The 14866-nt window shown below is 36.5% G+C and overlaps 1 protein-coding gene across 2 annotated transcripts in view; it reads left to right on the plus strand.

The window, feature by feature from the left end:
* LOC114031865 (suppression of tumorigenicity 18 protein-like) overlaps positions 1 to 14866 on the plus strand; it is a 139486-nt gene that overhangs the window by 9380 nt on the left and 115240 nt on the right. For both annotated transcript variants that reach the window (XM_027847045.1, XM_027847046.1), the window contains exon 3: positions 1758 to 1788. In XM_027847045.1, coding sequence (XP_027702846.1) covers positions 1758 to 1788 — 31 coding nt within the window. The remainder of the gene's footprint in view (positions 1 to 1757; positions 1789 to 14866) is intronic.

A 14866-nucleotide genomic window follows, 5' to 3' on the forward strand; every position in this document is an offset into this window, starting at 1 on the left:
CACACACACACACACACACACACACACACACACACACACACACACACCTCAAATGAGAATGGTCTCCCAGACGTGAAACAAATATCATTGCTTGTGCTACAGGAGTACTCTTTGAAACCACCTGTCATCTGCCAATCTGTTGTTTAGCCTTGTGTGGGCAGTTATTGATAAATACTAGCTTTCTACATTCCCATCCCAGAATCAGTCATAAAGTCAAAGATTTTCTTTTACATTTCCTATTTTTTCAAAAACTATTGCTATTGCCCTGATTGAAGTTTTCCCCTTTCTCTTACAGATACTTAGTTTACCTAATATAGTTCTAGGCTTTATTTGAGCAATGCAATTTGTCATTTACAATTACAAGCATGTGATTGGTGTCAAATTGTCACCTACAATTTCTCAGTGTAACACTTTGTTCTGAATGGTTACTAGGGACTAGGCAAAGTTCACAGCAAGAAATTCCTACAACTCAAGTTGTAAGTCTTTTAGCTGCTTTATTAAATTATAGTGTGTATATGTCTGTTGCATGCTGTAGATAGATTGATGATGATGATGATAGATAGATAGATAGATAGATAGACAGACAGACAGATAGATAGTTCAAGACCTTCCTCTGACATATAATGGAGAGAGAATGGGCAAGTCACTTAACCTTTCAATATCCCAAGGCAACTCTCAAAGAATTAATGAAAATGATTTATTTCATACCTGCTATAAATTGCAAAGGAGTTAAATCAATCAAAAGAGAGTTTCCACACTGGGAGTTCTCCTGCACTGATGAAATCACAGCTCTATAGCATGCACATACTCATTCTCTGAATTTGTTTCTTTATGTATCTCTCTATGTGTCTCTTTCATACACATATCTTTCTGTGTGTATGTGCACAAGGATATGTCTATATTTAGGTGGCATCTATAGAGCTTTTTATGGTCTATAAAGTTTTAGCTCATTTGATCGTCACAACATTGATGCAAAATAGGCAATTGCTATTAGTGTAATTATCCCCATGTATAGATGAGGAAAATGAGACTCAGAAAGGTGATTTGCCCAAGGGCACTCAGCTAGCAAGTATGAAAAAGAGAATTCATACCAGGTCTTTCCTGACGCCAAGTCCAATTTTTTCCCACTATACTATGCTATTTCTCATATGTACTTAGATGTGCAAATGTATACAGGTATGTACACATATTCATATATCTGATGTGCATATAAATATGCCCACACATACATATGAGCAGCAAAAAAATATTAGGATGTTTTCAAACAGTGTTTACAACTCAAATATTCAAATGGATCTGTGATCTATTCAAATTGGATTTCCAGCAAATTATAGAATATAATTTTTTGTAAGAAGTAAAAGTTTAAAAATGATCAGTAGTTCTTAGTCCCATTGACTCTCATTGTGACCTCTACCTTATTTCAAATAGTTTCCACAAAAGGATAGTAGCTTGTTGGTAGATTCTATAATCAGAGGGTGCTATCTTCATCAAAGAATTAATCCTATGTTCAGTACACTGCAGACTACAAAGATTTGCCCTCTTTTAGTGAGAGATGAGAACTAGGAAGAATTTTCTCACTTGGTTGCAGTCCAGGTGGGGCAAACCCAAACAGGGAAAAATTAACCAAATGAAAATGGGGATAAGATTTTACTAACAATTGCATTGTCACCATATGAAGGCAGATGCAGGTCCCATTTCAGAGGAATAAGATGAAAAACAGACAACTAACTATTTTTCTTTCTCTTCTTTTTTAACAGTACAAGTAGAGTCCCTGGTACAAGAGCTCAGGTAAGAATTCATCTAAATCACCTTTCCTAAATTCCATTATTCTAAATAAAGAGAATCAATTATCTTTACTAAACCTGGAGATCATTTTTTGGGGACAAAAAAAGGAAGAAAATCTATAGAATATGCCCTCTGACATAGCCACTATTTGTTTTAGACAACAAAATAATCCATTTACTTAAATTTAATGAACATTTATTAAGTAACTGCATCCTATCAAGTACTCATTTGTTTACAGTTCCACACTAACTTAATGAATTTAAAGAAATAAAAAAGTTGTCAGGAATTGTTTGGATAAAACATGTGGCAACATTTAAAGAGAGAGTTCCACCTCCATAAATGTGATAAATCATGAAATCCAGGGAAAATAAATTTAAGTCAAAAGTTTTGTCTATACACTGACTTGAGAATTAATGTAATTATATGAAAATTCAAACCTAAAAAAAGTTTTAGATCATATTCAGATAACTAAGCAAAAAGTTTTTGATAAGGTAATATTTCAATTTTCTACTTTACTTAATAGATGGAGATATAGTTAAAGATTACTTGTCTGCACAGATATCCTTAAATGATGAATTATTTACCTTAATTAATTAACTTAATGTAGACAACCAGTTGAGATAATTTGGGGGCAGCCCCCTTATACAATTAATTGCATAATTGCCTCACAGTTGCATACTTTGTGTAGACACAACATAATTCCAAGACATTGTAACTCACTGAGAGTAACCTAAATATTCCCATGCTTTAATTTTTTTCTAAAAAGTTTAATTTGTTTTATTTTTAGAATGAATTAAAAGTACATCAGATTTCCTTAGGAAGGTGAATTGTTTGGGTACAGATAAAAATGAATAGGCTTTTAGAAAGATAATTTGCAGAAGAGAAATTGTTTGGTAGTCATTGACAACATACTTTTATAAAACTTCTTCAATAATGAGAAAGTCATCCAAATATTTATTATTTTGTAATGCTTTTCATTTGCCAGGGATCTTTACTCATTCTTCCATTATTCTGCATTCATGAATTAGAAGAAAGGGTTGGTAAAAATCATATCTTTCCCAAAGTTGCAATGGTACCTGTGTCCTCAAGAGAAATGTTTGGAAAATCAAGTTTCCCATAAATATCTGAAATATCAGAGAGCCTGTGCTGTATACCTTACCAGATAAAACAGGTTTTTGAAAACAATTGTGTTTCATGTTTTGTGAAACCAATCTGGAATGCTATATTCATTTCCAGGCGCCATATTCCAGGGAGGACATTGATGATCTAGAGAGAGTTCAGAGGAAGGTAACTAAGATAATGAGGGTACTTGAAAGCATGCCATTAAAAAACTAGTTGAGTGAACTAGGGGCATTAGCCTAGACAAGAAAATGTTGGGGAGGGAATAGGAGCATAAGAGCTGTCTTCAAGTAAAAACATAGGATCACAGATTTGGAACTGGAAGGAAACTTGAAGATTATCTGCTCTAAGTGCACCATTTTACTGAGATGCAGAGACTAGAACATGGCAGAACCACAGTTCAAATTCAGGTCCTCTGGCTCAAAATCTATTTTCCCACTATACCATGTTGCTATAAGTCCAAAGGACAGAATGAGAACCAATGGGTTTGGCCTACTCAATAAGCTTCTGTGGCTCCCTATTGCCTCTAGAATAAAACATAACTGCCTCTGTCTGGCATTTAAAGCCGAACAGCTTCAGCCCAAGCTATCTTTACAAAGTGATGCCTCAATTGTGGCCAAACCAATGATATACTTGAGCCAGTTTATCCTGGCTCATAGAAACCAATTGTTAAAATTTCAATGTGAGCATTTATAACTCTGAAATCAGCAAATGCTACAAATTAGGGTTTTATTGCTTTGTTGATTTCTAGCCCTAAGAAAATGATGGAGAAAATGTTAATATCTATCAAATGTAAAAGTGGGTTTTGTATACTTTTTTCAGAGAAATGCTTATTAAAAATTTACCATCACACCCCTTGGCCAAACTGACCCACCTGTGGCTCTCTATATGTTCTCTTCTGGGATTTTTTTTTCACTTCTTTTTTTTTCACTTCACTTTCACACTTTTTTCACTTCTACAGAAACTGTCCTCTATGCCTTAAATGCTTTGCCTCCACACTACCGCCTTGCAGAATCCCTATTTTCCTTCAAAGCCCTGCTCTAGTCCATGTTCTCCCTTGCTCCAAAAAATGTCTTTGTATATCATCTCTATGTCCTTATTTGTGCATATGTTTTTCTTCCCCAATAGAATGTGAGTTCCTTGGAGGCAGGCATTATTGCATTTTTGTCTTTGTAGCCCTAACATCTGGCAAAGGATTTACTTGGCACATGCTAGGCACTCAATAAATGCTTGGAGGGTTATTGCTGAATGTAAAGGCAGATATAAAGCCCAGTAAGGTGACAGGGATGCCCTAGATGAATGTAGAGATGAGAACTGGAAGGTTGAGTTCACAGAATACGTAGGAGTCCAGTTTTCCTAAAATGTAGAGTGTTTACAGAGTAGTACACGTATATGTGAAATTAGGCTGAAAAGCCAAGGTAAAGCCAGATTGTAGGAGGACTTAAAAACCAGATTAGGAGTTTATATTTTATCCTGTAGACCATAGGTTCTTAGCTTTATCACCTGTGCCATTGACCCCTTTTTCAATCTGATGAAGCTTATGGACCCCTTCTCAGAAAAAAAATGTTTCGAAATGCAGAAAATAAAATATAGAGGATTACAAATGAAATCAATTCTATTGAAATACAATTATCCAAGTATTTGAAAAGCAAGTTTATGGACCCCCAAGTTAAGAACTAGAGGGGTAAGGAGCTACTGGTGACTCAATATAAGAAAAAGAAAAAAAAACCTTTTTAGCAAGTAGGTTTGTCCAAAGATGGAATGAGCTGACTCAGCAAATATGATCATAAGACTCATAACTGGAAAAGCCCTCAGACATTATCGATTCTAATGCCCTCATTTTATAGGTGAGGAAACAGAGGCCCAGCTGTATGAAATGAAGCTAGGTCTTCTTACTCTGGGTGCAATGTAATTTCTGCCACATCATGCTTCCTAATATATTCCCCATTGCTAAGAGTCATCAAGTAAGGAATTGATAGATGGCCACCTGTTAGAGATATTATCAAGAGGATTCATATTTCAGGGAAGATTTATATCATCAAGACTTGATGCCCTAAAGGGCAGCTAAATGGCACAGTGGATTGAGCGAATAGAGTCAGGATGGGGGGGAGACCTGAGTTCAAATCTGGCTTCAGACACTTAACACTTACTGGCTGTGTGACCCTGGAAAAGTCATTTAACCCTGACAGCCTTGGGGAGGTGGGGAACCTTAGATGACTTACAAAGGCCTTTCCATCTCTATAATGTTGAGATAGGTGGCACAGTGGGTAGAGTGCTGGGCCTAGAGTTAGAAAGATCTGGGTTCAAATATAGCCTCAGACATTTACCAACTGTGTGATCCTAAGCAAGTCACTTAACTTTGATTTGCTCATCTTCCTCATCTGTAAAATGGGAATAATAATAGCACTTGCCTCCCAGGGTTATAAGATGATAATTGTAAAGCATTTAGCACAGTGCATGGCACATAGTAAATGATATCTAAATGTTGGCTCTTATAATTATTATTAGCTATCCTGCTAAACTGAAAAGAGAATATTACTCTAAAATGGATAGATATGGTTTGGACCAGAAAGAGATTTTAAAATCTCATCATAAATAATTTTTAGGGGAAAACATAGATATAGCTAATTACATAGAAGTCTGTTCTCTTTTTATTATGTCCTCTTGATTCATTTAATCCAATTTCTTATTTATGTCACACTAACACAATTTAGTGAATTAGTTAAGGAAAAACATCCCAAAGTTTTCCTGAAATTTGAATATATTTCAAACCATTGTGTTCTCTCAGACTGCGCATTCTGGGCCTTACAAAAAGGTCAATGATAATTTAGTTGGATCTTTATATAGAGATATAGATAGATAGACAGATAGATGGAAAGAGATAGAGATATACACACATATGTTTGTGTAAGATAGCTATATCTTACAAATATATATGTAAGATTTTAATGTTTCTGAAGCCACTGCTTACCAAAATACTACCACAAATGAAGCTAATTTAAATACACTATATGTTGTTCATGACACTAGTAAAAATTGATGCTGACATTCCCGTCTTCTTATTATACTATATGTCAGCCTCCCTCATCACTATTACGAAAGCAATTTATAACCACAGGCCCACCTTTAATCATACCCCCTTCTTGGTATATCCAATTTTCCCTTGAACACAAATCAGATTTACAGGTAGAGTCTGGAATCCTCCCCTGTTTCTTTCTAAAGCATGAGAATTACATTATCTATCCTCTTGTCTTTTATTACTCCTATCCTTAGTCTGAACCCATGTGCTATGGCAACTATTAATATTGATAATTACCTCATGCATTGGCAAAGTGTTTTCCATTTGGTCCAGCCCCTTTTCAGCAATTAGGAAAATAGATCCCAGACACTGAGATGTCACTCTGTGTTTCTTTTGTGACTACTAGAAAGACAAATGAATTCAGGCTCTTAGCAATATTAGTGACATCTCTTACTAACCTAACTGTCCTTTACTAGCCTCACTGTCGCCTTGCCAATTTGCTGACCTAAATGCAGTAATTAAAGTTTTTTCTTACTTTCTCTTTCTCTGCTTTATTTTATTTTCACTTATGTTGTACATGCTCTTTCATCATCTAACCATTCAACTTGTCATTTGAGGAGAGAGGGTACTTTACAGTGTCAAATATTTTACAAGATATATTACTGGAAGTTAAATATTTGGTTAGATATTTTCAATTTAATTCAACAAACATTTATTAAGCACTGCTAGAGGTGTAAAGATGGAAAAATTAAACCCAGTTAAACTCCTTTCATGGAATTTATGATCTAATATTGGGAGGGAGTAAAATGGCATAGGCACAAATAACTATAACATAATGCAGGGTATGACTAAATAAATACATAAAAAAGGTACAATAGAATACCTGAGGGATTCAAGGAGGGAAAGATCACTTTTAGCTGGGGACATTATGGTAGATTTATTGAGTGAGTTAGTACTTGAACTTGTCCTCCAAGGTCAGCAAGGATTTCAACCAGTGAGGATGTGGAAGGAATCTGCTAGAGCATTTAGTTAGAAGGTTCCTCGGACATCATCTACACTAAGCCCCTTATTTCACAAACAAGGAAACTGAGGCCCAGTGAATTTAAGTAACTGGCACAGTCATATGATTAGGAAACAGAAAAGTTGAGATTTGAAATCAGGATTTATAATTCCAAATCCAAGGTTCTTTGTACTACCCAATAATGTCTTTTTCTGGGCGTGGGGGATGGTATGTAAAGATTTACAGAAAAAAAAGAAGACAGAAAAATAGGAGAGCAATGAATGATTGACTTTTACAGAGACATTGTAATGCATAGAAAAATTACTACTGGTTTGTTGTCAGAAGACCAGAATTCAAGTCTCAGTTCCAGCACTTAGAGGCAGGATTGGGGCATATTGTCCTTATGAACCTCAGTTACCTCGTCAATAAGAATGCTGATAATAATTCTTGCACTGCCTACCTCATAGGGTTATTGTGAGGCTCAAATGAGATAGTATATGTAAAATGCCATACCAATTAATGAATAAGCACTGATCTGTTGTTGTTGTTCAGTCTTTTCATGTAGTATCTGACTCTTTGTGATTCCACCGGGGTTTTCTTGGCAAAGATACTGGTGTGGTTTGCCATTTCCTTCTCCAGCTCATTTTACAGGAGAGGAAACTGAGACAAACAGGATTGAGTGACTTTCCCAGGGTCACAGAGCTAGTAAGCATCTAAGATTGGATTTGAACTCAGGTCTTGCTGACTCTAGGCCTGGTGTTCTATCCACTGTGCCAACTATCTGCCCAAGCACTTATCAAGCACCTTATATATGCAAACACTCTTTTAGCTGCTACACATATGACAGAAATGAAGCAATCCTCTGTCCTCAAAGAGTCCATTTTATAAGTTAAGTCAATAAGTACCTATATGAGTATATAAATTCAGAGAGTTCCAAAATAATAGTAATTTTATTTTTAATATTAATTTATAAAGTGCATAAAGCATTTGCAAAATGCTTTACATAGGTCAGCTAAGTGGCACAGTGGAGAGAGCACCGGCCCTGGAATCAGAAGGACCTGAGTTCAAATGTGGCCTCAGACACATAACACTTACTGGTTGTGTGACCCTGGGCAAGTCACTTAACCCCGTTGCCTAGCCAAAAAAAATGCTTTACATACATTACCTCATTTGGTCTTCACAGCAACCCCATAAGGTAGATGACATTATTTTCCCCATTTTACAGATAAGGAAACCAGGTTGAAAAGTTGTGATTTGTCCAGGGTCTCACAGATAGTAAGTGTCTTAGGCAGAATTCACACTCAGTTCTTCCTGATTCCCTGTCCAGTGCTCTATCTAATATACCTCTTATCTGCCTCTGTGCAAAGAAACAGAAATGAAGGGTAAAATGCCATGTGTGATTAAAACAAGCAGACCACTGTGCCTCTACCATAGAATGTAGAGAGGATTCATCAGACTAATAAAGCTGGAAAGGTAGATGAGAGCCAGGTAGAGAAGGACTTTAAATATGAAACAGAGAAGTTTATATTTGATCCTAGAGGTGATAGGGAGTCATCCGTGTTTATTGAGCAGTGTAGTAATATGGTCAGAGGCAGCTAGCTGGCACAGTAGATTGAGGGCCTGGCCTGAAGTCAGGAAGACTCAGCTTCCTGTGTCCAAATCTGGCCTCAGACACTTACTATGTGAACCTGGGTAAGTCACTTCACCCTGTTGGCCTCAGTTTTCTCATCTGTAAAATGAGCTGGAGAAGGAAATGGCAAACCACTCCAGTATTTTTGCCAAGAGAACCCTAAATGGTGTCATAAAGAGTCAGACACAACTGAAACAACTGAACAATTACAACAACTGATATGTTACACCTGTGCTTCAGGAAAATCCTTTTTTCTAGATGTATGGAGGATGAATTGTGGTGGGTAGGAACTTGAGGCAGGGAGACCAATTAGGAAACGATTACATCTTTCCAAGTGAAAGGTGATGAAGACCTGAACTAGGGTGGTGGTTATGCACTAAAGAGTTGATGATAAGAGTGATGCTGTGGGGGTAGAAATTACAACTATTTTTGCTTTTTCTTTGTATCTTCAGAGTTTAAGGCAGTGCTTGGTACAAAGTAAGAGCTTGGTAAATGCTTACTGAGAGGCAGCTAGGTGGTATAGTGGATAGAGCATTGACCCTGGAGTCAGGAGAACCTGAGTTCAAATGAATAAATAAATGCTTATTGATTGATTGAGGAGAGGAAAACTAGGTGTAATCTGATATGCGTCCTAGACTTGAGGAGAGCAAATTTCAAAGGGCTGAGAGAAATGTTATGGCCTAAAATTCTACCAGAGAAATTGGTTCAGGAGAATACGTTAAAGAATGACATTCTGAAGATAGAAACAGAACTGTTTAAAAAGGAAAAGAAGAGAGAGATGATTCAATAAATAATTAATTAATAAGTAATCAAGTACCTTCTTTGTGCCAAATATTCTGCACAAAAATGAAAGCAAAACAATACTAGTATTTCCTTTCAAGAAGCTAATGTATCCACAAGAGGGATTGCATGTACATATTTAGTATAAACAAAAGAGAATCAAGGTAAGCTTTTTGTAGGAGTCCCTAGCAGCTAGGGAGAAAAAGGGAATTCCTGAAGGAAACTAGGGATTCCAAGAGGTGGAGGTCAGGAGTGCATTCCAAATATGATGAATGGCCACCATAAAGGCAAATGGACTAGAGATGAAATGTTGTATGTGAAGAACAGTAAGAAGGCCAATTTGGCTCAAGCATGGAGTGCATGAAGGGGATTAATGTATAAAAAGATTTAAAATGATATGTTGGGAACAAGTTATGAAGGGTTTTAAACACTGAACAGAGGTGTTTTATCCTAAGGGAAATGGGGAGTGACTAGATTATATAGAATAGAAGATTGACTTGGTCAGACTTGCACTTCAGGAAATCATTTTGGTAGCTGATTGAAGGATGGATCAGAATAGAGAAAGACATGAGGCTGGGAGACCAATTTAGAAGATATTATCATAGTTCAGTCAAGAATGATTTAGATCTGAACTACAGTAATAGTTGTGGGAGTAGAGAAAGGGAGGATGATGCAAGAGACATCATGAGAGAAAAAAATAAGACCTGGAAACTGGTTGAGTATTTGGAGCAAGGAAGAATGAAGAGACAAGGACAACACAGAAATTGTGAATCTGTGTACCTAGAATATGACAGTAGTCTAGAGAGAGTAGAGAAGTTTGAAAAAATGAGTGTGTTAGGGGGAAAAGCTGAGTTCCAGTTTGGTCATGATGAGTTTTGAGATACCTGTGGGACATCAAGATTGAAAGGTCCAACAGGCAAGTGGTGAGGTGGAACAGGAACTCAGATGTAAAACTAGAAGAGAATATAGATTTGAGTCACCTATAGAAATCCATGGAAGCTGATTCAGTGACCAAGGGTATATATAGACATGAAGGGTATGTCCTAAGTTCAGGTTTGGAATATAGATCCAGCCAAGGGGACTAAGAAGGAATATAGGAAAACCAAGAGAAACCATTGTCATGAAAATCCAAAGAAGAGAAGACTAACCAGGAAAAGAGAATGATTAACAGATTTAAATGCTGCAGAGATGTCAAAAAAAGATGAGGATTGAGAAAAGACCACTAGTTTTGGCAACTGAGACATCACTGGTTGCTTTGGAGAAAACAGTTTCATTTAAGAGATGAGGACTGAAGCCAAGTTTCAAAAAGTTTGGAAGAGAAAGGAGAGGAAGTAGAGGCAATTAGTGTAAATAGTATTTTCAAGGAGTTTCCCGTGGAAATGGGAAGGAGAGACGATAGCTTGAGGTGGGGGATGGAAAAGTCAAGAAATTAAATGACTTGCCCAAGGTCAGGCATATAGCAAATGGGATTCAAACTTTGGTTCCATGACTACAAGTTCAGAAGAGCATCGCAACACTGCAATTCCAAATGAGTTGGTGCTGGTGATAAATGCTAAGAAACATTAAAAAAAAATTTTTTTTCAAGCAATGCTGACTAAAAGAGAAGGATGAAAGAAAGGATAGGACCATTGCTCATAATGGATGCAATAATGGATGAAGGAAAGAAGTGGTACAGTGGAAAGATGATTGGAGTCAGAGAACCTTCATTCAAATCCTGCCTCTGTCACTTCCTGTGTGACCTTGGGCAAGTCACTTAACCTCAGGACACCTTTTCCTTCCACTTAAAAAATGAGCATCAGATGGATGCTGGGGCCCTTTCTTACTCTAGCTCTATGATTCTATGAAGGCAAAACCATTCACATATTATTTTTCTTCTCTCTGCCAAAGTTTATCTTTAAACAACAAAGGGAAGAATAATAGTTAACAAAGATTTCAAATCCAAGATAATATAATAAAGGAAAACCTAGCGACCCTAAGTCAGTTTGTGACTAGCCCTGCCCAGACCATGATATTGACTGTAATTTGATAGCTACCATCAATGATCCTTGGGAGATCATAAATAATAGGAAAGGGGCTACAGGATTGAAGGACTAGTATGTGCATTTTCAGTCCCCAAGAGTAGTATATATAAACTGTAGGCCAGTAAACTTGACTTTGATTGCAGGTAAAATTCTGAAACAAATCAAATGGATGCTTTTTAAGCATTTAGAAAGGAAAGCACTGATCACCAAGAGCTAGCATGGCTTCGTTATGATCACATGCTCACTGATGTTCTGTTTTTGATAGGATTACTTTACTGCCCATTAGGAGAATACTGTAGGCATTGTTTACCTAGATTTCAAGACATTTTTATCATTTTCTTTACAAAATTGTTTTCCCTCAAAAGTACATTTCTATACACTTTACATACAGAAAACTCACTTTCTAAACACATTTAGAAAATCATAGTAATTGAGGAAGTTTCTGGTACCGTTCCATTGAGCAGACAAGTTGGAGAAATTCAGACTAGATGATAAAATAATTAGGGGTATTCAGAACTGATTGAATGACTGGACCTAGAGCAAAGGCATTAAATACAGAGCCCTTTGGTGGTATGTAGTCCACAATATTCTTAAGTGCAGACTGATCCAGATTAAAATGTAATTGAGGAATATTTAACAAAATAAATAATAATTCAATAAAACATAGATAATGTTAATATATGGCTTTCTAAGTCAATATGCACCTACAGAGATCCATATGTATGGGTTAGTGTCTGGGATTTCTATTTGAGTTTTACAGTATTGCATCTATCCATTCATTTATTTAATCATCATTAAGCTCCTACTGTACCCGGAGTACTATTCTAAGCCCCAGCAGAAAATATACAAGTTTTAAAGAAGACCTGAAGTCCCTGCCCTCATGGAATTTATAATCTAGTATGTACCATGTATATTTATAAAGTAAAATGTCATATTACAAAAAGGCACATGACACATGCACTAAAGAACTGAAAAACAAAATGCTATATAAGGTCTGAGGTTTTTAAGTAGGATTTGATGTAGAATCAGCAACTTAAGGCCAGAACTTCTCTGGGCCTCAGTTTTCTCAGGAGGTTATATTAGGTGACCCATAAACTACACAAGTCCCATTGTTTTGAACTTTTTAAGTATAGAAAAATATGATTAACCAGATAATTGAAACTCAGTATAAGGGAGGAGATTTAAGAGCACATCATTAGATTCTCAAATCACCTGACTTAGATTGAGTAAATCCCATGCTAATGACAAAATTTGAGGGTATCACTGCTGAACCACTGTCAATGATCTTCAAAGAACTGTAGTAAATGGGAAAGATGCTAAAAGCTGGAGATGAGCAAAAGTCCCAATTTTCTAAAGTGGAAGAAATTAGATATTTCTAACTACTGACAGATGATCTAAACAAAATGATCAAACACATCATTAAAGACAAGGCTTGTGATCACTTACAAAGGGATGGAGTGATCACTATGATTCAGCACAGGTTCATTAACAACAAAAGATTGCCAGTCTTGATACTTTTCTTTCTTGATAGCATTACTCTATTAGTGAGTCAGGGAATGGCCATAACACATATAGATTTCAACAAAACGTTTGACAAAGTCACTTATAATGTCCTCATGAACTAAGTGGAGAGCCATGAAATATCAGGCACTGATACACTATGGCTCAAGGACAAATCCAGCTCCCACACTTATTTGTGCAGGGCCCAGGAACTAATAATGGTTTTTACATTTTAAAAAATATAAAGCCATACAAAAGCTATACAAAAATAAGCAGTGGTTAAATAAATAAGTGGATGGGTAAACAAATAAATAAATGAAATAAAAACAAAAAATTAATTTAAAAAATTTTAAAAACAACCAATGGACCAGATTTGGCTCTTAGGCCATAATTTGCCAACCCCTAGACCAAATCATAATAAAACCACCATAAGGTGGCTTCAGAACTGATCAACTACATAGACTTCAAATGTATTAACTTGTGGACTGATTTCAACCTGGAAGGGGAGAGCTAATATATGGTGCTGTGAACTTGTCACTTGGACATATACTGCTCTCATTCAAACTTTCTACACTAGGTCACCTTCCCCTCCCCCACATCCCTCAGTCCTCAGAACTCATTCCTTCCTTGCAGACCCTTGATTGGATTTTATTGTATAGTACACTATTGGAGAATTACCAATACTTTGAAGCAGAATTTTGGAAAATATACGAACACTTTTTTAGGACATAGAATGCTAAAATGTCAGTACTAAGGCTAGGCAGGGAATAAGGTCCCTGATGGAAAACCTGAACGAGTTTAGGCATTTGAGAGTCACCTGGGGCTGGGAGCAGGTGGTATTGATAGAAATTTTGAAGTAGGGTTTGAGTAACGAACTCCAAGATTGCCTCCCAGTGCACTGTGTGCCTGACAACTTGCTGGGACTGATGGACATGCTCATCCATCTCACTGGACAGCAACATCAGGGGAGAGGGCCAGCATGTGACCCAAAGGAATGGGGAATTGGAGGTTACACTTACAAATCCATCACTCACAGCGATGCTGTTGTAATTCATTCTCCATTGCCATTAAATACACCCTGCTTCCTCAAAGCAGATCTTAGATACCTACTATTTGTGTGACTTTGGGCAAATCACTTAACCTCTGTTTGCTAGTTTTTTCAACTGTAAGTTGAGGATAATAGTAGCACCTACCTCCCAGGGTTGTGGTAGGGATCAAATGAGATAATATTTGTAAAACCCTTAGCACAGGCTCTAGCATACATAATGGATGCTTAATAAAGGATTGTTTCCTTCTTTCCTTTTTCTCTCTTGAACACATTCCCACACAAATATTCCAGTTCTCACACACTCTCATTTCTCACTCCAATGCACCCCCAAAATGCACCCCATTCCTAACATTAATACTCACACTGAACCTCCACAATATGTAACAGCATTAAAGAGATATCCCTATGCATATTTGAAAGAAGGAATGCAACACGTAAGTAGCTTATATATTGGCACAGTTTCCAAGACAAAGTTGTTACTACTTTCATCCTGGGCAACTCTGGACTCTAACAGATGGGAAGTTTATCAAATTTGTAGATTACAAGAAACTTAAATGGATAGATAATACATTAAATAACAGAATCAGGATCCAAAGTGATGTTAAATGGTTGGAAGGGTAAACCAAGGCATTTAACATGGATAAATGTAAAATCCTGCACTTGGATTCAAAAAAGTCAACTGTATAGGGTAAGTATTTTTAGAAATAAGTTTATAGTTTTTAAAATGATTTAGAGATTTTAGTGTAATAAAATCTCAAAATGAGTCTGTATTATGATACAGGAAAAAAAAATCTAAAGTATGATCTTAGGCTCCATTAATAAAAACCTGGTATAAAGAACAAGGATGAGAGATTAGCTCCAACATATTCTATTCCACTCAGACCATATCTGCTATAGAGTTTGGTTTAGGATCTTATATTGTAAAGGAAACATTGACAAACTGGACTGAAATTTCTTACCATGA

This window comes from Vombatus ursinus, unplaced genomic scaffold (assembly GCF_900497805.2).
Source record: "Vombatus ursinus unplaced genomic scaffold, bare-nosed wombat genome assembly UNPS02015255.1, whole genome shotgun sequence".
Lineage (NCBI taxonomy): Eukaryota > Metazoa > Chordata > Mammalia > Diprotodontia > Vombatidae > Vombatus > Vombatus ursinus.